Source organism: Pistacia vera, unplaced genomic scaffold (assembly GCF_008641045.1).
Source record: "Pistacia vera cultivar Batoury unplaced genomic scaffold, PisVer_v2 Contig106, whole genome shotgun sequence".
Lineage (NCBI taxonomy): Eukaryota > Viridiplantae > Streptophyta > Magnoliopsida > Sapindales > Anacardiaceae > Pistacia > Pistacia vera.
This window is the reverse complement of record NW_022195093.1, coordinates 759,495-784,513: the sequence shown is the minus strand read 5'-3', so window position 1 is coordinate 784,513 and position 25,019 is coordinate 759,495. Positions and strand designations below refer to the sequence as shown.

Here is a 25,019-nt window from a genome sequence, read left to right as displayed (position 1 = left end):
AAAACGGATAAATTCTGTGTAATTGAAACCAACTAAAACTCAAGGAAAAAAAAAAATAAAAAAATTATTACCACTGTTGTGACAGGCAGTGGTATCATATAGTAAAGAACTAAAGATTTACAGACAAAATAAAATTTATAATAAGCTCAAAAATTACTTCCTGAATCCTGCTTTTTCATATATGATATAACAAACATGATGTATAATAAAGTATTCTTACAGTAACCTTACCAAGTCACTAAGCCAGTGTTATAGCAAAACCCCATCACTTGAGCAAGGGTTCATTCAGTTTTTCTCAGTCCTTGAGAGTTATTGTTTGGTGGAGATGGGCATGGCATCGATATCTCTCTCATTCTCTTCTTCACTTCTTTCCTCTCCTCTTTCTCACACTCAAGACAAGACCAAGTTCACCAAAAAAAAGTCTCAAGTTTCGAACTTTAAGTTCGTTATTCAGTGTGCATCCCTTGCACAAACCGCCAAAACTGATTCTTCTCCTAAAAAGAGGCTCTGGAAAGAAGGAGAGTACCCTGGCGTTTCTGAGACTTCAATACCTGGTTATCGCTCAAAGAAAACACCCATAAAAAATGTTAAAAAGAAACTTGACCGCAAGGCCAAAGCTAAGGCCTGGGTCAACACTGTCACTGAAACCTTATCTGATCATATTCTCAAGAAGCGGTGGTTCCAAGCCCTTGAGGTTATTTCTGTAATCTTTGCTTTTTGGGTTTTTTTTTTAATTCTTCATATTGTGAATAATAATGCTGCAATATATGATGCTTTGAAATTAGAATTATGGATTTATAGTAGTAGAGTTCAAAAATCTAACAGCTGGGTATTGTTGTTGCTTGTTGTGTATATTGTATAATAATTATGACGAAGTTGAATGCTTTTTTTTTTTTGTGGTGTTTGTGTATATTCCTTAATATTTGCTTTCTGGGCATCTCATTTTTTCAGTAATAAAGCTTCCAAATATAACACTCATAAATTGGATTTATCACCCTGTAGGCCCTTAAATTTTTGCTTAAGGTAGCTTTATAATAACGTATTAAAAAAATCAACAACTCTGTAATGTTATAATTGCTTATTGTGTATAGTAGTATTGAAAAATCAGCAACTGAGCATTGTTATTATAATTGCTTGTTGTATATAATGATGGCCAAGTTGGATGCTTTTAGGTGTTTGAGATGCTAAAAGAACAACCCTTTTATGAGCCAAAAGAGGGCACTTATATGAAACTCCTTGTTCTTCTTGGAAGATCTGGGCAACCCCAGCGTGCTCATCAGCTTTTTGATGAAATGGTAGAAGAAGGAATTGAACCCACATCTGAACTTTACACTGCCTTACTTGCGGCTTATTGTCGAAACAATCTCATTGATGAGGCTTTCTCTGTTCTTAACCAAATGAAAACCCTTCCTAAATGTCAGCCGGATATTTTTACCTATAGTACTTTAATTAAGGCTTGTGTTGATGTTTTGCTTTTTGAATTAGTTGAGACTTTATATGAAGAAATGAATGAAAGAGGGATAACTCCAAACACAGTCACCCAAAACATTGTGTTAAGTGGATATGGTAAGGCAGGGAAGTTCGATCAAATGGAGATAGTGTTGTCAGGGATGTTAGAGAGCACAACATGCAAGCCTGATGTTTGGACAATGAATACTGTTATTAGTGTATTTGCTAACAAGGGTCAGGTTGATATGATGGAACGTTGGTATGAAAAGTTTCGTAATTTTGGTATTGAGCCAGAAACAAGGACCTTTAACATATTGATTGGTGCTTATGGGAAGAAACGGATGTATGATAAAATGTCATCTGTGATGGAATACATGCGCAAGCTTCAATTTCCATGGACAACCTCAACTTATAACAATGTGATTGAGGCTTTTGCAGATGTAGGGGATGCAAAACACATGGAATACACATTTGAACAGATGCGTGCTGAGGGTATGAGAACAGATACCAAGACATTTTGTTGTCTAATTAATGGATATGCTAATGCAGGTCTATTCCACAAGGTTATTAGCAGTGTTAGGTTGGCTGCAAAGTTTGAGATACCTGAGAATACATCATTTTGTAATGCAGTCATATCCGCTTGTGCAAAGGCTGAGGATTTGATGGAGATGGAGAGAGTTTTTAAGCGGATGAAAGAGAAGCAAACTCAACCAGATTCTAGAACATTTGATATCATGATGGAGGCATATGCAAAGGTAGGTATGAATGACAAGGTATATGATCTAGAACAGGAGAGACTGAGGATGCTTGCTGAGGCTCCTAAAAACGATTAAGCTACTGAAATGAAGTGTGCGTTGATTTCTGATTGAGAACCTGAGGCAACTAGAAGTGTTATGATTGTCCAAGTTTCATGTGTGACAGACTAGGCTATATCAGCGAAATTACTGATTGAGCAAGCAATTAAAGCTTTTTATTTAAGAAAAGACTGCAATTACTCCTCTATCCTCATGTTTGGTGCAACACTGCTGTAACAGTCCATTGGATATCTCCATTGTTCCACTGACAACTATTTGGCTATCTTAATTGTGTACAGATTTGATGTAGCAATAGAATTGATGATTGCGTTTCTGTAGACTTGAAGATATTTTTCTTTTTTTTTTTTGTTACTTTTCTTTCTGTAATGTGATATTCCAAATAGTGTCAGCATCACATTTCCTGCCTTCTTTCTTTCTACTACGAGGACCTTATGTACGAAGTATATACAATTCATTGTGTTCTGATTCATATTCTTATTTGGCTTGCCTTCCTCCTAAGAAAATCTAAAATTATGCTAAAAGCTTATGCCTGAATTGGTTTGCTATTAGCAGCTGTTTGAGTTTGACAAATCTCAAAAGCGGGAAACCGGGAAAAGAATACTATTGAAATCCCAAGAGAGAAATTGTTGGTTGCAACAGAACAAACCTGAATTGGTATTACACAGTTGCGCACTGCTAAAGTGCTAAGCTGAAAGGTCTTACTCTTATCTTTGCTGAGAAATCATCTGATGGTGCAATCAGGCCCCTTTGTTTTGTATATTGTGACTCATAAAATAATCAGAAAATTTAGTAAAATATCTTATGGCTTATGCTACTCAAATCATTTTTTTCTTTTATTTATGGCCGTCATGGGTGATGAGGCCAACTCAATCAATGAATGGGTTATGGCCCAAAATTGTTCAGTTTCCTTAAAAGTGTTCATAATGCATTGCTGGGATAACGTGATCTTTATTATTTTATTGTCATCATAGGGAGTGGAAAAGTCCACCCCATCTTCACCCCACTAAAATATTCAGGAAGTGGCAAAGTAATTCTTACTTCAGCTCAACTGAATGAACCTTGAAACGCTGGCGTTTAAATGGATGATATTCCTCCGTTTCTTCGATAAGCTGACGAAGCAATGTAAAAGGGATCAAACATGATGTAACGTAATAACAGAAGAATAATATTTCATTTCCAGTTGAAATATAATGCGAGTAAACAACCATACGCCGCCATGGATCAGCTTACCCACTTTCATTATTATACATATCTTCCATCATTTCATACCCAAGCAGTGACTCAAACTTACAATTTGTTCTTCTTCTCTCTTTAGCCCTTCAGTTTATGCAACAATAGTAATGGCTCAGCTGGCAGGTCCTGATGAAATAGAGTCTCTCAGGATTGAGTTAGCGTAGATTGGAAGAAGCTTAAGGTTATCGTTTAGAAGTTTCACTTCAAGTTTTCGTAGTATTACTGATGTGAACTATGCTCCAGATGATGGTGAGGAGGATGAGGAGGAGGGTGGTGAAAATGAGATGCAATGGGCTGCTCTTCAGAGATTACCAAATTTTGAACGGATTAACAAGGCTTTGTTTGATGAAAAAGAGGCAGATGCCACCGGGAAACGTGTTGTTAATATTACCAAACTTGGACCCCAGGAGCGTCCTATGTTCATTGACAAGCTCATCAAACATATTGACAATGATAACCTCCGATTGTTGCACAGAATTCGAAAGAGAGAATTGACAAGTAATTACCTTCCTTTCTAAAATGCATAGCATTCTGCCATTTTAACTTCACTGATAATACATGAAATAGCTGGTGTTTGTCTGTCAATATATTTTTACTATTCAAATTTCCATATCTCATTAATTAAACTGATTTGTTATTGGTTATGCTTTTTAGAGTGGGAGTACAGTTGCCCACTGTGGAAGTGAGATATAAGAATCTTATTGTTGAGGCAGAGTGTGAGGTCGTTCATAGCAAGCCTCTCCCCACTCTTTGGAACGCCACCGAGAGCATGCTTCATGTATGTATCTGTGTATTCACTAACTTTTCTTTCACACCATTGATTTAGCAGCAGAGGAGCATTTCTAAAATGTGCTTCACAGTCCTTAAAATGGATTGATCTTGTGGGTTCCCTGAAAGCAATATGTCTTTTTGTTTTTATTTTTTTGGGCAGTGGTCGTTGTTGGTAATTTGCTTGACCTTTGTGTTTGTGACAGGGGATTACTAATCTGTAGGGTTCAAAACAAGAAGCAAAGCTGAGAATCTTAGAAGATATCAGCGGCATCATTAAGCCTGGAAGGTAAACTCTTGAAATTCCTTGATTTTTAATTAACCAATACATATATATAGCCACCAATGAGGTTTTAGTCTTCTCACCTTCCAATCTTTAAAACCAAATGTTGAGTTTTACACCTTCCCTGAAAGCTGCCTGTTACGCGCTTCACGCGATGAATAGCAAGATTTCCTTGATCTTTCTTCTTCTTCTTCTTCTTCTTCTTTTTCTTCACCAGGTGGTTTGTAGGATAGCATATTTCAAAACTCAATTTCTCAAATGTGTATTTTTTATTATAATTTTTTAATATTTTTTAGGATTAATTGTGGCACGGTGTTGAGGAAGGGATTGGACTTTACTTGTTAGGCTTTTGGAGGGGAGTTTAATTTATTTTATCTTTGTTCTTGTGCACAAGGACTGGAAACAATTTTGGGAATATGTTTGAGAACTTTGGCTTGTTTTCATTGCAGGATGACATTATTGCTTGGTCCTCCAGGATGTGGGAAAACCACATTATTGTCAGCGCTTTCTGGCAAACTAAGTCATTCTCTCCAAAATATACATTAATCTTCTTTGTTTTTTCTTCTGTCTTGGATTCAGTTCTCTTACGTTTATTTATTTATATCCTCATCTTTCATGCACAGTTTTCAGGGGAAGTGTCCTACAATGGTTACAGACTAGTAGAGTTTGTTCCTCAGAAAACATCAGCTTATATAAGCCAACATTATCTGCATATTCCAGAGCTGACGGTGAGGGAAAAAATTGATTTTTCTGCACGTTGTCAGGGTACTGGACACCGAGCTGTTAAGCATCATTGGGTGCTCAAATGATGATTTTGATGTAATTTTCTTGTCATATTAAGCTTATCAAACTGATATTAATCTAGTAATTTTTTCTGTACATGAAAGAGATAATGATGGAAGTCAGTAAAAGAGAGAAAGAGGCAGGGATTGTACCTGATCTTGATGTAGATGCTTTCATGAAGGTACGCGTATAGCATTTTTGGATGTTTTACTTAGTATCTTCGCTTGATTTCTTAAATGTTGGACACAATATAGTTATGCCGTGTAAAAATCTCTAAGTTTTGTATTTATGAGTATAATGTGAAGACTATGTACTAAGAATCTTGCTTATAATTGATACTAGTTACCAAGTGAAATGAATTGATTTAGATTTCAGAAAATCAAGTAAGTTTGTTTTCTTCGTTGCAATGCCTTATTGTCAATCTATATTCTCATACAGAATGATTTAAAACTAAATGCTGGTTAAGAAGTAAATATATACATTCAAATTTTTTGTGCAACTCGGATTTTCTTCAATTGGATCATTCTTATATAGTAATTAGCCATATTTGAGGTCATGACTCTGTTAGACAATTGTACTAACAACAGATAGTAATATTGCAGGTTTTTTCTTTTTCTATTTTTTTCTTCTGTACATTAGAACCTTCCATTCACTGCTCTGGATCCTGTTGGTAACTGAAACTGATATTGTTATTACAGGCAATATCAGCCGAAAGACTTGAAAGTACCCTGCAAACAGACTACATTTTAAAGGTAATTTCAGCAAGTATAATCCTGCTTCTTCTTTATAACTTACTGAGACATGCACATTTGCATGGTAATATTTTCTGTGCTTTTTCTTTAAGATTCTGGGACTTGACATCTGTTGGAGATGCCATGAGAAGAGGTATCTCTGGAGGTCAAAAGAAAAGGTTGACTACAAGTACAGGTAGTATTCATATGCCAATGACTATATTATAGATATATGATGATTTAGCTTTTTACTTGAAAAAGACGATCAATGTTATTCTTAGATTTATCTTCTGGTGCTGTTACGTAGGAGAGTTGACTGTGGGGCCAACAAGAGCTCTTTTCATGGATGAAATATCAAATGGCTTAGACAGTTCCACCACTTTTCAAATAGTCTCCTTCCTAAAACATTTGGTGCATATTACTTGATGGTGTTATGGCCGGATAATACAAAGAAAAGAAAGGAAAAACTGATGAGAGTATGGAAAATTCTGAGTTTTTCATTTAGGCTGGTAATACATGCAACAATATAACCAAACCATCCACTGTTACAACAACTACAACAAAGATTTTCATATTTGAATTTAAATTCTAACAACCAACAAAACATACTCAAAATGCATCATTTACATGACTTAATTACACCTAAGCCAGTCAACTAAAATGCACAAAAAACTGCAGCTATACACGTCAGACCAACTGCAGAAACAGAATTCAATTGGAGCCAAAAATATTCAACCTGCAAACTGGAAATTTGATGCATTTCCAGCAAAGTATCACTGCATCAACACTCCTCCTTGATACCTTTGCTGGAAACACCAAGTTTGAGCCTAAGATCTTCAAACTTGGCTTTAGGCAATGCTTTGGTCATAATGTCAGCAGTTTGATTCTCATCCCTGCAGTGAATTAAGGTAACTTCACCATTATACTCAGTTTCCCTCACAACATGAAATTTTATCTTGATATGCTTGGTCCTTCCATGAAGAACTGGATTTTTGGCCATGGTAACAGCAGACTGGTTGTCACATAGAATTGGAGTTGAACTTCCCTAGTTTTGCTTCAAATCTGTTAGAATTTTCCTAAGCCAAATGGCTTGGTTCACAATTGCTGCAGCAAATATATACTCTACCTCTGCTGTAGACTGAGTCACAGTTTCTTGTTTCTTGGATAGCCAACTAATTGCACCAGAGTTTATGTAGAATACATAACCTGAGGTGCTTTTCATGTCATCAAAAGATCCTCCTCAGTCATTGTCGGTATAGCCCATCAACTTCAGATTTTCAGACCTTTTGAACCAAATGCCAGCCTGGAGCTCCCTTTCACATATCTTAACACTCTCTTGGCTGCCCTATAATGCAACTCACTTGGACTACTCATGAACCTGGAAAGGTAACTGGCAGCAAACATGATGTTTGGTCGTGTGGCTGTTAAGTACAGCAAACATCCAATTAGGCTTCTAAACAACCCCTTATTCATTCTCATTGCACCATCATCCTTACTTAGCTTCAAATTGGAAACCAATGGAGTGTCTACAGGTTTGCAACTTTCCATGCCAAACTTTCTAAGGACTTCATTTGCATACCTCTCTTGGCACACAAAAATTCCATTATTGGACTGAAATATTTCCATACCAAGAAAGTATGGCTTCGTTTGGCTTATTATTTCTACCCATATTCCCAATCCTATTCCCCAAATATTGTTTGGCACATTATTTGAGAAATATTAGTCTATTTTTTAATTACTTTTAGACCCCTTAAGTTTATTAAGTTCATAAATACCCCCAGAAAAAAGTTTAAAAATTAACAAAAACACCCCTACCCACTAATACTTGCCAGATTCCGGCAACCATCACTAGTGGTAGCAGGAATCTGTCACAACGGTCTACACCACCACCGGAAATGGCCGGTAATTCATTGATCTGGCCGTCAGCGACGACCAAAGATGGACTTTTGCAGCCATCGACGGCCAGATCTGGCTGCAAATCTGGCCTTTTCCGGCCAGATCCGTGGTGGATCTGGCCAAAAAAGGCCATATCAATGCCCTACCTGCCAGATCTGACCATTCTGTTGTGTAACGCAATTTTTCGGCCAGATTCAGGCGGTGGTGGCCGGAATCTGGCACTGCGGGTGGTGGGAGTGTTTTTGTCATTTTACAAAATTTTTATATATTGGGGTGTTTAGTTAAATTAGCAAACCTAGCGGGTTTTTTTATAAATTTTTAAATTTTACCTTGTGATACTCCCCTATTCAACCATCTAATATTATTCTCAAAATCCTATCCAAAATAATAAAACAAACGGACCCTATGTCATTTCGCCCAAATCTGTCATCTCAAATTCACTTTTTCATGGACTTCTTAAACTGACTCAATTGATCTACATTGCTCCCTGTGATCAGTAGATCATCCACACAAGGAGACGACAATCAAGTCACCTTTAGTCTCCTTAACATAAAGTGTATGCTCATTAGGACTTCTAACATATCCTAGGCTGCTTAGATAGTCATTTATATGGCTGTACCAGGCTCTAGGTGCCTGCTTCAGGCCATATAAAGCCTTTTTCAGCAGGTACATTTTATTTTCTTCACCCTTGACTTGATAACCTTCAGGTTGCTCCACAAAGAATTCCTCACTCAACCAGCCATTTAGGAATGTCAATTTAACATCAAGCTAAAAAATTTTCCAGCCAAATTGAGCTGCCATAGCAAGGAGTAACCTGATAGTGTCATGCCTGGCCACCGGAGCAAATGTGTCAGAAAAATCCACCCCATGCTGCTGTACAAACCCTTTAACCACCAGCCTTGCTTTGTGTTTGTAAACTGTATCATTAGGATTTAGTTTTTTCTTGTAGATCCACTTCACTTGGATTACTTTCCTGTTTCCAGGCCTGTGAACAAGCTTCCAAGTGCTGTTTTTCTCTATCATTGACATCTCCTCCTGCATTGCATTCCTCCAAGCTTTTGACTCAACAGCTTTAGCATAACTTTTTGGTTCAAGCACAACCATATTACTTCTTTCATAGACATCAGCCAAGGTTCTGGTCCCTTTAATCGAAGGTTCTTCATCCTCTTTAGTTTCAGCTTCTTCAATCAAACTCTTGGTTGGCTGCTGTAGTTTGCAGTCTACATCAATCTTCTTATTCTCCCTATTCCAGATTGCTCTCTCATCAACCCTTACATCCCTTGTGATCACAATCCTTTTAGATTCAGGAATGAAGACTTTATAGCCTTTGGTCTAACTGCTGTACCCTATAAAAATTCCAACTTTTGATTTTTCATCTAACTTGCTTCTTTTGTTTGTTGGAACCATTACATAGCAAATGCTCCCAAACACTTTAAGGCTACTTACTGTCGGTTTGACTCCATTCCAGGCTTCAACTTGGTTGGGAGTCTATTGAGGATATAGACCCTAGTGTTGACAGCTTGAGCCCAAAACATTCTTGACAATCTTTTCTCTATAATCATACACCTAGCCATCTCCATGAGTGTCCTATTCTTCCTTTCACTAACTCCATTTTGTTGTGGAGTATATGGAGTAGTGAATTGGTACTTGATCCCTGCATCTTTGCAAATAGAATCAAACTTTTTTGATGTGTATTCTGTCCCATTCTTACTCCTTATAGTCTTAATTCTCAGCCCTGTTTGATTCTCCACCAGTAGCTTGAAACCTTTAAATATAGTAGCAACCTCATTCTTTTGCTTCAAGAAATACACCCAAGTCATCCGTGTGAGGTCATCAATAAAGAGCACAAAGTACTTGCTCCCACTCATGGATTCAGCTTGCATAGGGCCACAAACATCAGTATGGATCAGCTGGAGTTTTTTAGTTGCTCTCCAGACTTGATCCGTGGGAAAGGCTGGCCTGCTTAGCTTAGCAAGTTGGCAAGCACTGCAAAGATTTTTCTTCTCTTCAATCTCAGGTAGGTCCAAAACCATATTTTGGCTCCTAAGCTCTTTGAGACCATTATAGTGAAAATGGCCAAGTCTTTTGTGCCAAATTTCAAATTCTTCCAGCCTAGATGACAGGGCTAAGTTACTGGGATTCTTCCACTCAACCAGGAAGCTTTTTCCCATTATTTTCACACACATTAGTTCATTTCCATCAACATCTAATTGATATAAGCCTGGTTTTGAAAATGTAGAGAATAACCCTTCTCTAACATTTGCCCAACACTTAAAAAGTTTTGACTAATTTTAGGCATATACAAGACATGAGGGATAATTTTGGTACCTGATAATGTTTAGACAGCCACATCTCCTATGCCTTTGACCTCCACAAAGTCACAATTTCCAATTTTAACTCTGGAACTATATGAGCTGTCTAGATTGATAAAATTTTATAGGTCTGCAGCCATGTGGTTGGTGCAGCCACTGTCAATCAGTCAAGCTTCATTGCTGATCTGTACTGTGTAACAAGAGGCCACAAAGAGCTGTTCAGCCTCCTAACATTGCTACTTATCTTCTCCAACTTGAGCTTGTTGTGTTGGCTGGCTTCCCTTGTTCTTGCAAACCTTTTCTATGTGCCCAAATTGTTTGTAGCCTCCGCATTGTATCCTTAGTCTATACTAGCACCTCCTCTCCAAATGCCCTTTCTTTTTGTAGTGGGTACATGCAGGATACTCCTGCACCCCACTTGATTTCTCCCACTGATTATTACTCATTTCTTTCCCCTTTTTATCCCCAGCATACCTCCTGTTTTGTCCTTGTGTAGGCTTACCTTTTTGGTTTGCTACCATTACTCCCTCACTTGTGTCTTCTTGCCTCAAGAGCCTTCTTTGTTCTTGAGCTTGGAGTGCATGAACAAGCTTAGTCAAGGTGATCTGAGACATGTCCTTAGAGTCCTCAAGGGAAGAGATTTTGGATTCAAACCTCTCTGGCAAGCTCACCAAGACCTTTTCCACCACTCTTCTATCTGTCAACTCTACCCCTAACAACTTGATTTTGTTGACAACATTCATCAGCCTGTCAACATAATCCTTCACTTTCTCTGATTCTTTCATCCTCAGCAACTCAAACTCCCTTCTCAAATTCAGCACCTGCATGTTTCTGGTTGTGTTCCTTTCCATGTATTCCTCTCTCAACTTGTCCCACGCCTCCTTTGGAGTCTCATAAGCCATAATCCTTGTGAACACAAGGTCGGTTACAACTGCATAGATGTGAGCTAGGGCTCTCGATGCCTTGGCAGCTTCCTCTTCATGGATTCTGATCTAGTTCAAAGTGGGATTTGGTCCCAAGGGTGCTAGCTGCCTATTCTCCTCTACATACTGCCATAGGTCCTGTCCCCATAGGAAAGCCTTCATTTCCACAGCCCAAATATGATAATGTTCTCCATTGAAAACTGGACGTGACATCAAGGCTGATTGAGCAGCCATTAGTTCAAACAGATGGTCTGAAAATAGGGAGGTTGTTGAAACTAGGGTGGAGTTCTTGAGGACAAGGTGAAGAATTGATTCTGTGTGGGAAGAGTTTTTTAGGTTTCTCAAGCTAGCTCTGATACCATTTGATGGTGTTATGGCTGGAGAATACAAAGAAAAGAAAGGAAAAACTGATGAGGGTATGGAAAAGTCTGAGTTTTTTCATTTAGGCTGATAATATATACAACAATATAACCAAACCATCCACTGTTACAACAACTACAACAAAGATTTTCATATTTGAATTTAAATTCTAACAACCAACAAAACATACTCAAAATACATCATTTATATGACTTAATCACACCTAAGCCAGTCAACTAAAATGCACCAAAAACTGCAGCTATACACGTTAGACCAACTGCAGAAACAGAATTCAATTGGAGCCAAAAATATTCAACCTGCAAACTAGAAATTTGATGCATTTCCAGCAAAGTATCACTGCATCAACATTACTGATGCCACTGCATTGATTTCACTTCTTCAACCAGCACTGGAGACTTTCGATCTCTTCGATGACATAATTCTGATGGTAGAAGGGAGGATTGTGTATCATGGCCTACACACTTACATTTGCAAGTTCTTTGAGGACTATGGCTTTAGGTGCCCAGAGAGGAAAGGAGTTACTGACTTCCTTCAGGAGGTAGATTTACAAGATTCATAGTTGTCCCATTTGTACTGTATGAAATGGATCTTTTGGCTAGTTTGTATTACTCCAGGTTCTCTCTAGGAAAGATCAAGCCCAGTGTTGGTACCACAAAGAGCAGCCTTATGGTTATGTTTCCATTGAATAGTTTGTCAAAGAGTTTAAGGAATCTCATATTGGTTTGAAGCTGGATGAGGAGCTTGCAAAAAGCCATTTATCAAGTCTCAGAGACACAAGAATGCTTTGTCTTTTGAGAAGTTTTCGTTAACCAATTGGGAACTTTTTAAAGCTAGCACAAATAGGGAATTATTTTTGATGAGGAGGAATTCTTTCACTTACATATTCAAATCTACACAGGTACCATCCTTTATTAAAATTATTCCATATTATTATCATCCATAGATCCACATATATGTGCCTTCTAATCCGGAAGGAATTTTGCATTCTTTGTCTGCGCAACTAGTTATCTTAGCTTCTGTTGGTTTTTAGAGCTGGAGAATACTAAGGAAAGAAGATCAAAACAGACGTGAGAGAGAGCTGTAGAGAGAGAAAATCTGAACTGAAATTTTGCTCTCTTTTGCATTCAAAAAACAACGGTAATTTATACACAAAGTCAGTCCACTGTATCACCTAATACAGTGGATATTTTACAAGTCTGAATTTAAACTAAACACATACAACTAATACAAGTACAAGCATTTCAAATACATTCCTTAATCAAAGTTGAATTCACCTAAACACATCACTAATGAACATCACAAAAGTCTTTCAAACAGTGACAAAAAAACTGTAGCTTCATGCACAGCACCATTTCAAATTGTGGTGCCAAAATCTTGCAACTCCCACCGTCTGTTGACTTCATCATTTCTAGCAAGATATCATCATCTTCAACACTCCTTGATATCTTTGCTGGAAACACCAAGTTTGAGCTTTACATCTTCAAACTTGGCTTTGGACAAAGCTTTGGTCATTATATCTGCAACTTGTTCTTCACTATTGAAGAGATCTCCTCTTTCATTGCAGCTTCTCCAAGCATCAGATTTGACTGCCTTATTGTAGCTTGTTGGTTCTAACTTAACCACATTGCACCTCTCATAAATTTTAGATATAGGCTTTGTACCTCTGACTGGAACTTCATCAACTTCATCTGAATTAACTTCTTCAATCTGACCTTTGGGCATTCTATCTTGTTGGAAGCTTGGCTTGACTTCAACTTGACTTTTTCCCAATTCCAAACAGCAAACTCGTCCACCTTGACATTTCTGCTAACTATGTTAGCTGACTAGTTTTGAAAAATAGCTTTTCCCCACTCTACTGAGAAGTTTTTTCCTTGCATCCTAACTCTCATTAACTCACTCCCATCACATTCTATAATGACACATGCTGAGTTTTTAAAATGCAGAGAGTAATTCCTCTCAAGCATTTGCCTCATTGTAGCTTGTTGGTTCTAACTCAACCACATTGCACCTCTCATAAATTTCAGATATAGGTTTTGTACCTCTGACTGGAACTTCATCAACTTCATCTGAATTAACTTCTTCAATCTGACTTTTGGGCATTCTATCTTGTTGGAAGCTTGGCTTGACTTCAACTTGACTTTTTCCCAATTCCAAACAGCAAACTCGTCCACTTTGACATTTCTGTTAACTATGTTAGCTGACTAGTTTTGAAAAATAGCTTTTCCCCACTCTACCGAGAAGTTTTTTCCTTGCATCCTAACTCTCATTAACTCACTCCCATCACATTCTATAATGACACATGCTGAGTTTTTAAAATGCAGAGAGTAATTCCTCTCAAGCATTTGTCATACACTAAGTAGGCTTTGACTGATTTCAAGAACAAATAAAACATCATATATGAACTTGGTACCTGACTTGGTTTGGACAGTAGCATTTCCCTTGCCACTGACCTGCAGCAGCTCTCCATTTCCTATCTTCACTTTGGATCGATAACTTTGATACAAGTTCACAAAATGACCAAGGTTTGGAGTCATATGGTTGGTGCAACCATTGTCAATTAACCACACCTCTTGATCACAATCAGCTACACATCTTGAAGCCATAAACATCTGCTGAGGTTCTTGAGTCTACTGTTGATTCTCCACTACCTGGAATTGATGCTCCTGCTACCCTCCTTTATTCTTGCACACCCTTTCTACATGTCCAAACTACTTACAAGACCTGCATTGGATACCAGGCCTGAACCAACATCTGTTTTCAGAGTGGTTCTTTTTCTTGCAGTGAGGACAAGGAGGAAAGGTTCTCATTCCTGCATTCTTTTCTCCTTCGTTGTTAACTTCCTTTTTTCCTTTATTCTCTCCAGCATATCTCCTATTTTGGCTTGTTATCATGGCTCCTTCACTTGAGTCTTCCTGCCTCAGCAATCGCCTCTACTCTTATGCTTAAAGAGCATGCACAAGTTCTGTTAAGCTGATTTGGGACAGGTTTTTGGAGTCTTCAAGTGAAGAGATTTTTGCCTCAAATCTCTCAGGTAAACTGACCAAAACCTTCTCTACTATCCTCTTGTCAGTAAACTCTTCACCAAGTAGCTTAATTTTGTTCACCACATTCATCAGCCTATCTACATACTCCTTAACAGACTCAGGCTCTTGCATCTTAAGCATCTCAAATTCTCTTCTCAGGTTTAGAACTTGCATGCTGCGTGTTGTATTGCTGCCCCTAAACTCCTCCTTAAGCTTATCCCAAGCCTCTTTAGGAGTTTCACACACCATAATCCTAGTGAAGACTTGGTCTGTCACTGCCAAGTGTATGTAAAGATAGGGCCCTTGGTGCTTTAGACATCTCCTCTTCATGAATCCTGATTTGGTTCAGTGTGGGGTTTGCTCCCAACTAAGGAGCTTGCTTCTCCTCCTCTACGTATTGCCCTAACCTATGACCTTTTAAATGAGTCTTCATCTTAACAGCCCATACATGGAATTGATCTCCATTGAAGATAGGTGGAGAAAGTGAAGCTGGAGTTGTTGCCATGAAGATGATTACGTATGGTGTTGAGTTTTGTTAAGAGGTCTTTCTTTTTCTAGGTCCTGAAAGATCATAACAGCTCTGATACCAATTGTTGGTTTTTAGAGCTGGAGAATACAAATGAAAGAGGACCAAAATAGGCGTGAGAGAGAGCTGTAGAGAGAGAAAATATAAACTGAAATTTTGCTCTATTTTGCATTCAAAAAATAGGGGTAATTTATACACAAAGTCAGTCCATTGTATCACCTAATACAGTGGATATTTTACAAGTTTGAATTTAAACAAAACACATACAACTAATACAAGTACAAACATTTCAAATACATTCCTTAATCAAAGCTGAATTCACCTAAACACATCACTAATGAACATCACAAAAGTCTTTCAAACAGTGACCAAAAAACTGCAGTTTCACGCACAGAACCATTTCAAACTATGGTGCCAAAATCTTGCAGCTCCCACCGTCTATTGACTTCATCATTTCCAGCAAGATATCATCATCTTCAACAGCTTCAATAACAATGACAATGTTTCTACGTACTCAAATAGCTATTGGTGTTATAAATGTAAATTACTATAGGGGATCTTTATTCTATGCGCTCCTTATTCTCGTTGTCGATGAATTTCTAGAGCTAAGCATGATAGTGTCAAGACTCGCAGCTTCTATCCTACCTGGGCTTATGCAATCTCGACTAGTATCCTCAAGGCTCTACTTTCATTTTTGGGAGCTTTTATTTGGACTATGTTTGTTCAGATTGTTAAGCTGGAGAGTGATAAGTGAGAGTGTATTGCAATGGAAAGAGACGATTTAGACTGGCAAATGTGTGCTCATTTTCATTCATTGAACATGGATTACATTTATACAAAACAGTCCATTGTTTCTTACCTAAACTACCTACTGCCGTGGATGAGATGTAGTACATTTGAATTTAAATAAAATCTTACACCAAAACATGTCTTAATCTCAACTAAACATGTCACAAAATATCACTACATTGTGCCAAATTCTGTAGCATCAACTATTGCATACTAACCAAAACAGAACACTTGGCGCCAAAAAGGTTGTTTGAAACCTCAGCTGAACAATGTTGCATTTCCAGCAGGTTATCATCATCTTCAACACTTCTCCTTAATAATCTTACTGGAAACACCAAGTCTAAGTCTTAAATTCTCAAACTTGGTTTTAGGTAAAGCCTTGGTCATAACATCAGCTATCTATTCTTCACCCCTGTAATGAATTAATTTCACCTCTCCATTGCTTTCTGCCTCTCTCATAGCATGGAACTTGATCTTGACATGCTTGGTTCTGTCGTGTAAGATGGGATTCTTTGCCATTGCTACAGTCGATTGGTTGTCGCAAAAAATTACAATTGGACCTTTTTGAGTTTGCTTCAAATCTACCAGAATTTTCCTAAGCCATATGGCTTGGTTTACAGTAGCAGTAGCAGAAATGTATTCTGCTTCTATTGTGGACTGAGCAATGGTGTCTTGCTTTTTGGAAAGCCAACATATAGCTCCTGAATTCAAGAAGAAGACATAGCCTGAAGTACTTCTCATATCATCAATGCATCCAACCCAGTCACTGTCAAAGTACCCAATAAGCTGAAGGTTTTCAGTCTTCTTAAACTATACACCAAGATTTGAACTTCCCTTAATATACCTCAACACCCTCTTAGCTACCTTAAGATGGATTTCACTCGGGTTGCTCATGAATCTGGAGAGAATACTTGTTGCAAACATTAAGTCTGGTCTGATGGTAGTCAAATACAATAGACAACCAATCAAACTTCTATAAAATCCTTCAACAATCTTCAGAGCCCCATCATCTTTGCTCAGCTTCAAATTTGCAACCAGAGGAGTGTCCACTGGTTTGCACTTGTCCATGTCAAACTTATGTAAGATTTCATTAGCATATTTCCGTTGGCAAACAAATATCCCATGTTGACTTTGGTTGATCTCCATTCCAAGGAAATAGGGCATTTCTCCTAAATTAGTCATTTCAAACTCATTGTGCATGGCCATCGTAAACTTCTCTAGTTGAATTAGACTGTTTCCCATGATGAGTAAATCATCTACATATAATGATACTATAGTAAATTCCCCTTCCAGCTTTTTCACATATAGGGTGTGTTCATTTGGGCTCCTTACATATCCCAAGCTAACCAAATGCTCATTGATTCTACTATACTAGGCTCTAGGAGCCTATTTTAGGCCATATATTGCCTTCCTCAACAAATAAACTTTGTTCTCCTGCCCTTCCACTTTATATCCCTCCGATTGCTCTACATAAATTTCTTCATTGAGCCAACCATTTAGGAAAGCAGACTTGACATCTAACTGATAGATTCTCCACTCAAACTAGGTTGCTAAGGCAAGAAGAAGCCTAATTGTGTCATGCCTGGCCATAGGTGCAAATGTATCCAAGAAGTCTACTCCAAATTGTTGAGCAAACCCCTTAACAACCAACCTTGCTTTCTGTCTATAGACTGATCCATCAGGTTTTAGCTTCCTTTTGTAAATCCATTTGACTTGGATTACCCTCCTGGTTGCAAGTCTGTCTACCAATTCCCAGGTGCCATTCCTTTCAACCATGTTTAACTCTTCCTCCGTTGCATTCCTCCAAATAACTGACTTAGTAGCCTCCTTGTAGTTTGCAGGTTCAAGTAAGGCTGCATTACACCTCTTATAAACCTCTGCCAGAGGCCTAGTAACTCGAACTGGAAAATCATCATCAGAATCTGTCTCTTCTTGATCATCATGTTTGCCTACTGTTGTGTCTGTCAACTGCCCCCTTGAGTCTTTTTCAACCTCATTTTTCTCCCAGTTCCAGACCCTACTTTCATCTACTTTCACATCTCTAGTGATGTGAATTTTCTTAGTTGTTGGAACATGGACTCTATAAGCCTTGGACTGCTCACTATAGCCAATAAAGATTCCTATCATGGCTTTGTTATCCAGTTTGCTTCTCTTGACTGCTGGAATGAGTGCACAGCATACACTTCCAAAAATTCTTAGATTTCCAACCGTAGGCTTCACTCCATACCAAGCCTCATAGGGTGTTTGATTAACTAAGGCCTTGGTAGGAAGTCTATTAAGCAAATAGACCCCTGTGTTTACTGCCTCTACCCAAAAGGAATTGGGCAACTTCTTCTCAGCAACCATACACCTAGCCATTTCCATAGTAGTCCTATTCTTCCTCTCATTGACTCCATTTTGCTGCGGAGTATAGGGACTGCTAAATTGATGCACAATTCCAGCCAGCCTGTAGATTGTTTCAAACTCACTTGAAGTGTACTCACTCTTATTGTCACTTCTTATAGTTTTGATACTAAGTCCAGTTTGGTTCTCAAACTTGCAGCTTGAATCTTTCAAACACAACTGCAACTTCAATTTTTTGTTTCAAAAAATAAACCCAACATATCTTGGACCAATCATCAATGAACAAAACAAAATATTTGCTCCCATTTAGTGATGGTGTCTGCATGGGTCCACACACATCTGTGTGGATAAGCTAGAGCTTCTCAGCAGCTCTCCAGGCTTTGTTTTCAGGGAATGGTTGTCTACTCATCTTGCCAAGCTGACAAGTAGCAAATACAGCCTTAGTCTCTACGATTTCTGGTAGATTGTGGACTAGTTCTTTAGTCTGAATTTCCCTAAGACCATGATAGTTGAAATTGCCTAATCTTTTGGGCCATAATTCAGACTCATTTACATCAGCAGTACTATAGGCTTTAGGTTCTGGTTTTTTCAGCCTAATAGGGAAGCTTTTTCCCATCATTCTAACCCTCATTAGTTCACTGCCTTCACTGTCCAGGATTGTGCAGACTGATCCTGAAAATGTAGGACATAATTCATTTCTAACATTTGTCCTACACTAAGTAAATTGTGGCTTATATCAGGTTCATACAAAACATTGGGAATTAGTTTAATACCTGACCTAGTTTGCACAGCAACATCTCCTTACGCTCTGACATCCACAAACTCCCCATTTCCAACTTTAACTTTGGAATGGTATGCCTTGTCCAAGTTGACAAAATCCTGCAAGTTTGCTATCATGTGGTTGGTGCAGCCACTGTCTATCAGCCATGCATCATTGTAAGCTTGAGCTGCACAACATGAAGTCACGAATAACTACTGAGATTCTGAATTTGGCTGCTGATCCTCAACAATTTGTGCTTGCTGTGGTGGCTGGTTTGGCTTGTTCTTGCACACTTTTTCAATGTGGCCATATTGCTTACATGCTCTACATTGGATATTTGATCTGAACCAACACCTTTTTTTAGAGTGGCCCTTCTTCTTGCAGTGAGAACACAGTGGAAACTCTTTCATTCCACTTGGTTTGCTCCACTGGTTGGCTATTTTCTCTTTCCCTTTCTTTTCTCCAGCAAGCCTTTTACTTCCTCCTTGACCAGGTCTGCCTTTAAAGCCTGCCACCATTGCACCCTTACTTGAATCCTCTTGTCTCAACAATCTCCTTTGCTCTTGAGCTTGCAAAGCATGCACCAGTTCAGTGAGTGTGATTTGAGACAAATCCTTGGAGTCCTCAAGTGAAGAAATCTTGGACTCAAACCTCTCAGGTAGACTAACTAAGACTTTCTCCATAATTCTCTTATCTGTCATTTCCTCACCCAACAACCTGATTTTATTCACTACATTCATTAACCTATCTACATACTCCTTTACTGATTTTGACTCTTGCATCTTCAACATTTCAAATTCCCTCCTTAAGTTCAACACATGCATATTTCTTGTTGTATCACTACCACCAAACTCCTCTTTGGGTTTATCCCATGCTTCCTTGGCTGTCTCATAGGCCATGATTCCTGTAAACACAAGTTCAGTTACAGCTGCATGAATATGTGACAAGGCTCTAGGAGCCTTAGTAGCTTCCTCCTCATGAAGCTTGATCTGATTCATCATGGGGTTTGGCCCCAATGCAGATGGGTGTTTATTCTCTTCAACATACTGCCATAAACCTTGTCCCCTTAGAAAAGTTTTTATTTTGACAGCCCACATGTGGTATTGCTCACCGTTGAAGATTAGAGGAGTAAAAGAAGCTGTGTATTATGCCATTGAATCGGGCTATATGGAGTTTAACAAATGGTTTCACAGTAACAAAGGCTGAGAAATTGGATGGAAAGAGGTAAATGCATCATGCCCTTAAGATCAACTATGGCTCTGATACCAATTGTTGGTTCAAATTGTTAAGCTGGAGAGTGATAAGTAAGAGTGTATTGCAATGGAAAGAGGCGACTTAGAATGGGAAATGTGTGCTCATTTTCATTCATTGAACGTGGATTACATTTATACAAAACAGTCCACTTTTTCTTACCTAAACTACCTACTGCAGTGGATGAGATGTAGCACATTTGAATTTAAATAAAATCTTACACCAAAACATGTCTTAATCTCAACTAAACATGTCACAAAATATCACTACACTATGCCAAATTCTGCAGCATCAACTACTGCATCCTAACCAAAACAAAACACTTGGCGCCAAAAAGGTTGTTTGAAACCTCAGCTGAGCAATGTTGCATTTCCAGCAAGTTATCATCATCTTCAACAGACTGCCCTCACTTACTATGTTATTGGTTACAGTCGTGAAGTTGGAAGGTGAGTCTAAGATATAATTTTTTTTTCCTTTAGTGGAAAATGCAAATGGAGCAATGTCAAAACATATGTAGCTGTTCCATATATTTGGTTCCAATTCCTCTCTCTCCTATGTGGGATGTGGCTAACACAATAGTTCCAGGTTTGATGACAGTAACCATCTATTCTAGTAATCTAAGATGCTTTGATCAAAGATGGCAAAATGAAATGACTCTGAAGGAGAATAATTATTGATGTTCTAAGATTTCTAAATTCACAATCTAGGCCACAAGATGCTTTGCATGGTGTCTATTTGCTACTGCTCTTTCCTTAGGTTCTGCAAGGACTAGAAATTTGTCTCTTGCTGAGCACATATATGATCTTCCTGATGGAAGCACTTGTTTGGACTGCCCTTATGACCTAATTTTTTTTTTTCTGTTTTCGTTGTGTTTATTAGGTTTTTCCGCCAGTTCATTCTACTGTTCCTTGTGCACCTAACATCAATATTGATGTTTCGTTCTATTGCCTTGATCTGCCGAACTATGGTTGCTAGTTTGACTGTTAGCATTGTGTGTACATTATTGCTATTATTATTTGGAGGATTTGTTATTCCAAGATGTAAGATTGGTTTCCTATTATTATTTTCTATGAGTTTTCGTCTGAGAATTGAACTAAGTATTTACTTTTTGAGTTTCAGCATCTATGCCTTCTTGGCTAGAATGGGGATTCTGGGTTTGTCCTTTGACATATGGGGAGATAGGCATGACAGTGAACGAATTTCTTGCTCCTCGTTGGGAAAAGTATTTGACAATTCAAACCAATTCACTTGCAGGAATAGAATTAACATATGAAAAGGATAAATTATTCATTACGTGGCAGTTGTTTGGTTGATTCACAGATAATGTCAGGAAACACAACTTTAGGACAGCAAACACTGGAGAGCCGTGGATTGAATATCAATAGTTATTTTTACTGGATCTCCGTTGGTGCTTTAATTGGATTCACGGTGCTTTTCAATCTTATTTTTACCTTGGCTTTGACATTTTTGAAGCGTAAGTGCATCTTCCACTGCTTCATGGCCTTCTTTTATTAGAATTTGTACATTACATGTGCTTACTGATACATTGGTACATGTTCAGCTCCAGGAAAATCCCGTGGCATCATTTCTAATGAAAAGTACTCTGAACTGGAAGAAGAAGAAGATGATAGTAGTGGTTTAGACAAATATAGAAAATCCAGTAATGCTCCTCTTAAAACTGTTGCAAGACCTAAAAGGGGTGAGCGAATTTTAATTTTATAATAATTCTAGAGGTTAATGACTATTTTAAAATTATTTTATAATAATTTATGCCTCTTGTGTTTTCTAAATCTGTCATTGAATGTTGCAGGAAGGATGGTTCTACCTTTAGAGCCTGTAACTTTAACTTTTCAGGATATGCAGTACTATGTGGATGCCCCGCAGGTAATCATGCTAAATCTATTTTTACTTTCGAATTTTAAGTATTCTGAATATTTAAGGCTTATGCTGCTATTTTATCTTAGGAAATGAAAAAGCGAGGTTTTGAGGAGAAAAAGGTCCAGCTTCTTTCGGAGATTACTGGTGCATTCAGGCCTGGTATTCTTACAGCATTAATGGGTGTCATGCCTGGCCACTGGAGCAAAAGTGTCAGAAAAATCTACCTCATGCTGTTGTGCGAACCCCTTAACCACCAGCCTTGCTTTGTGTTTATGGACTATACTATTAGGATTAAGTTTTTTCTTGCAAATCCACTTCACTTGGATTACTTTCCTGTTTCCAGGTCTATCAACAAGCTTCCAGGTGCTGTTTTTCTCTATCATTGACATCTCCTCTTGCATTGCATTCCTCCAAGCTTCTGACTCAATAGCTTCAGTATAATTCCTTGGTTCAAGCACAACCATATTACTTCTTGCATAGACATCAGCCAAGGTTCTGATCCTTCTAATCGAAGGCTCTTCATCCTTTTTAGTTTCAGCCTCTTCAATCAGACTCTCGGTTGGCTGATGTAGTTTGCAGTCGGCATCAATCTTTTTATACTCCCAATTCTAGATTGCTCTCTCATCAACCTTTACATCCCTTGTAATCACAATTCATTTGGATTCAGGAATGTAGACTCTATAGCCTTTGGACTGACTACTGTACCCTATAAAAATTCCAGCTTCTGATTTTTCATCTAATTTGCCTCTTTTGTTTGCTGGAACCATTACATAGCAAATGCTCCTAAACACTTTAAGACTACTCACTGTCGGTTTGACTCCACTCCAAGCTTCAAATGGATTCTAATTCTTGACAGCCTTGGTTGGGAGTCTATTAAAAATGTTTACCCCTGTGTTGACAGCTTCAACCCAAAACATTCTTGGCAATCTTTCCTCTATAATCATACACCTAGCCATATCCATGAGTGTCCTATTCTTCCTTTCACTAACTCCATTTTGTTGTGGAGTATATGGAGTAGTGAATTGGTGCTTGATACTTGCATCTTTGCAAATGGAATCAAACTCCTTTGATGTGTATTATGTCCCATTATCACTCCTTATAGTCTTAATTCTCAGCCCTATTTGATTCTCCACCTGCAGCTTGAAATTTTTAAATACTGCAGCAACCTCATTCTTTTGCTTTAGGAAATACACCCAAGTCATCCGTGTGAGGTCATCAATGAATAGGACAAAGCATCTACTCCCACTCATGGATTCAGCTTGCATAGGGCCACAAAGATCAGTATGAATCAGTTGGAGTTTTTCAGTTGCTCTCCAGACCTCATCCTTGGGAAAGGGTGGCCTGCTGAGCTTAGCAAGTTGGCAAGCACTGCAAAGACTTTTCTTCTCTTCAATCTTAGGCAGGTCCAAAACCATATTTTTGCTCCTAAGCTCTTTGAGACCATTATAATGAAAACGACCAAGCCTTTTGTGCCAAATTTTAGATTCTTCCAACCTAGATGACAAGGCTAAGTTACCAGGATTTTTCCACTCAACTGGGAAGCTTTTTCCCAACATTTTCACACATATTAGTTCATTTCCATCGGCATCTAATATGATACAAGCTTGGTTTTGAAAATGTAGAGAATAACCCTTCTCTAACATTTGCCCAATACTTAACAAATTTTGACTAATTTCAGGTACATAGAAGACATGAGGGATAATTTTAGTACCTGATAATGTTTGGACAACCACATCTCCTATGCCTTTGACCTCCACAAAGTCACAATTTCCAATTTTAACTTTGGAACTATATGAGCTGTCCAAATTGATAAATTTTTGTAGGTCTGCAGCCATGTGGTTGGTGCAACCACTATCAATCAGCCAAGCTTCATTGCTGATCTGTGTTGTGTAACAGGAGGCCACAAAGAGCTGTTCAGCTTCCTGACATTGTTGTTGATCTTCTCCAACTTGAGCTTGTTGTGTTGGCTGGCTTCCCTTGTTCTTGCAAACCTTTTTTATGTGCCCAAATTGCTTGCAACCTCTGCATTGTATCCCTGGTCTATATCAGCACCTCCTCTCAGAATGCCAGCACCTCCTCCTGGAACTAGTACTCTGCAGTTCCTTAATCATAAGAACCGGAATTGGAATCGTTGGTTTCAGTTTTGGTTTCGATTATCTTGTACTGTTCACAAAATTACAAAAAGAAGCGGAAAAAAAAATAGCGACGCCAAATCACTTAATCAACTTGCAAAACCCAAAAATCAAACCAGATGGGCGAGATTCAAAGAAGAGAAAGAAAGTGAGAAAGTTTGAAAGTTGAGATCATATGATGCATGACATGGTAGCCATCAGAGCCAGAGGAAGCAACCTTAGTTGTAGTAAGTAGTAACAGTAGGTGATGAATTGATGAGTATTGCCAAAACAGAAACAGAAGAGGGCGACGAGACGACACAAGAAAAAAGCTCAACCGAGAAAGGAGTAATGCAGTTGTATTGGAGAAGTGGTAGGTGATAGAGATGGCCGAGATGGCCGAGATGAAGTAGACGTAGAAGGAGGAGGCGATGGGGTGAATGGAATGGCAACCGAAAGTTTACCCCTATTCTTAAAACCTAATTTCTTATATGAAACGTAAAATTTTATGGCCGGAGAATTCAAAGAAAAGAAAGGAAAAAACTGAGGAGTGTATGGAAAAGTTTTTATCTCTTCATTAAAACTGATGATTTATACAACAATACAACTAAACCATCCACTGTTACAACAACTACAGCAGAGATTTTTCATATTTGAATTTAAACTCTTAACAATTAACAAAAAATGCTCAAAATACATCATTTACAGGTCTTAATCACACCTAAACAAATCAACTAAAACGCAACAAAAACTGCAGCTCACAC

General features: G+C 38.2%; 1 protein-coding gene and 1 pseudogene across 1 annotated transcript; both read left to right on the top strand.

The window, feature by feature from the left end:
• Positions 1–164: 164 nt before the first annotated feature.
• Positions 165–2,733, top strand: LOC116129936 (pentatricopeptide repeat-containing protein At3g06430, chloroplastic-like). The gene is made up of 2 exons (XM_031415691.1): positions 165–694; positions 1,173–2,733. Exons 1-2 carry the CDS (start codon positions 326–328, stop codon positions 2,280–2,282), a joined length of 1,479 nt encoding a protein of 492 aa, XP_031271551.1. The 5' UTR covers positions 165–325; the 3' UTR covers positions 2,283–2,733.
• A 718-nt stretch (positions 2,734–3,451) lies between these two features.
• LOC116130170 lies at positions 3,452–24,827 on the top strand (annotated as a pseudogene).
• Positions 24,828–25,019: the final 192 nt, after the last annotated feature.

Coding starts and splice junctions, on each gene's coding strand:
- LOC116129936 (XM_031415691.1), top strand. CDS start 326: ATGGGCATGGCATCGATATCTCTCTCATTCTCTTCTTCACTTCTTTCC. Junction 695..1,172: donor GGTGGTTCCAAGCCCTTGAG/GTTATTTCTGTA, acceptor GGATGCTTTTAG/GTGTTTGAGATGCTAAAAGA.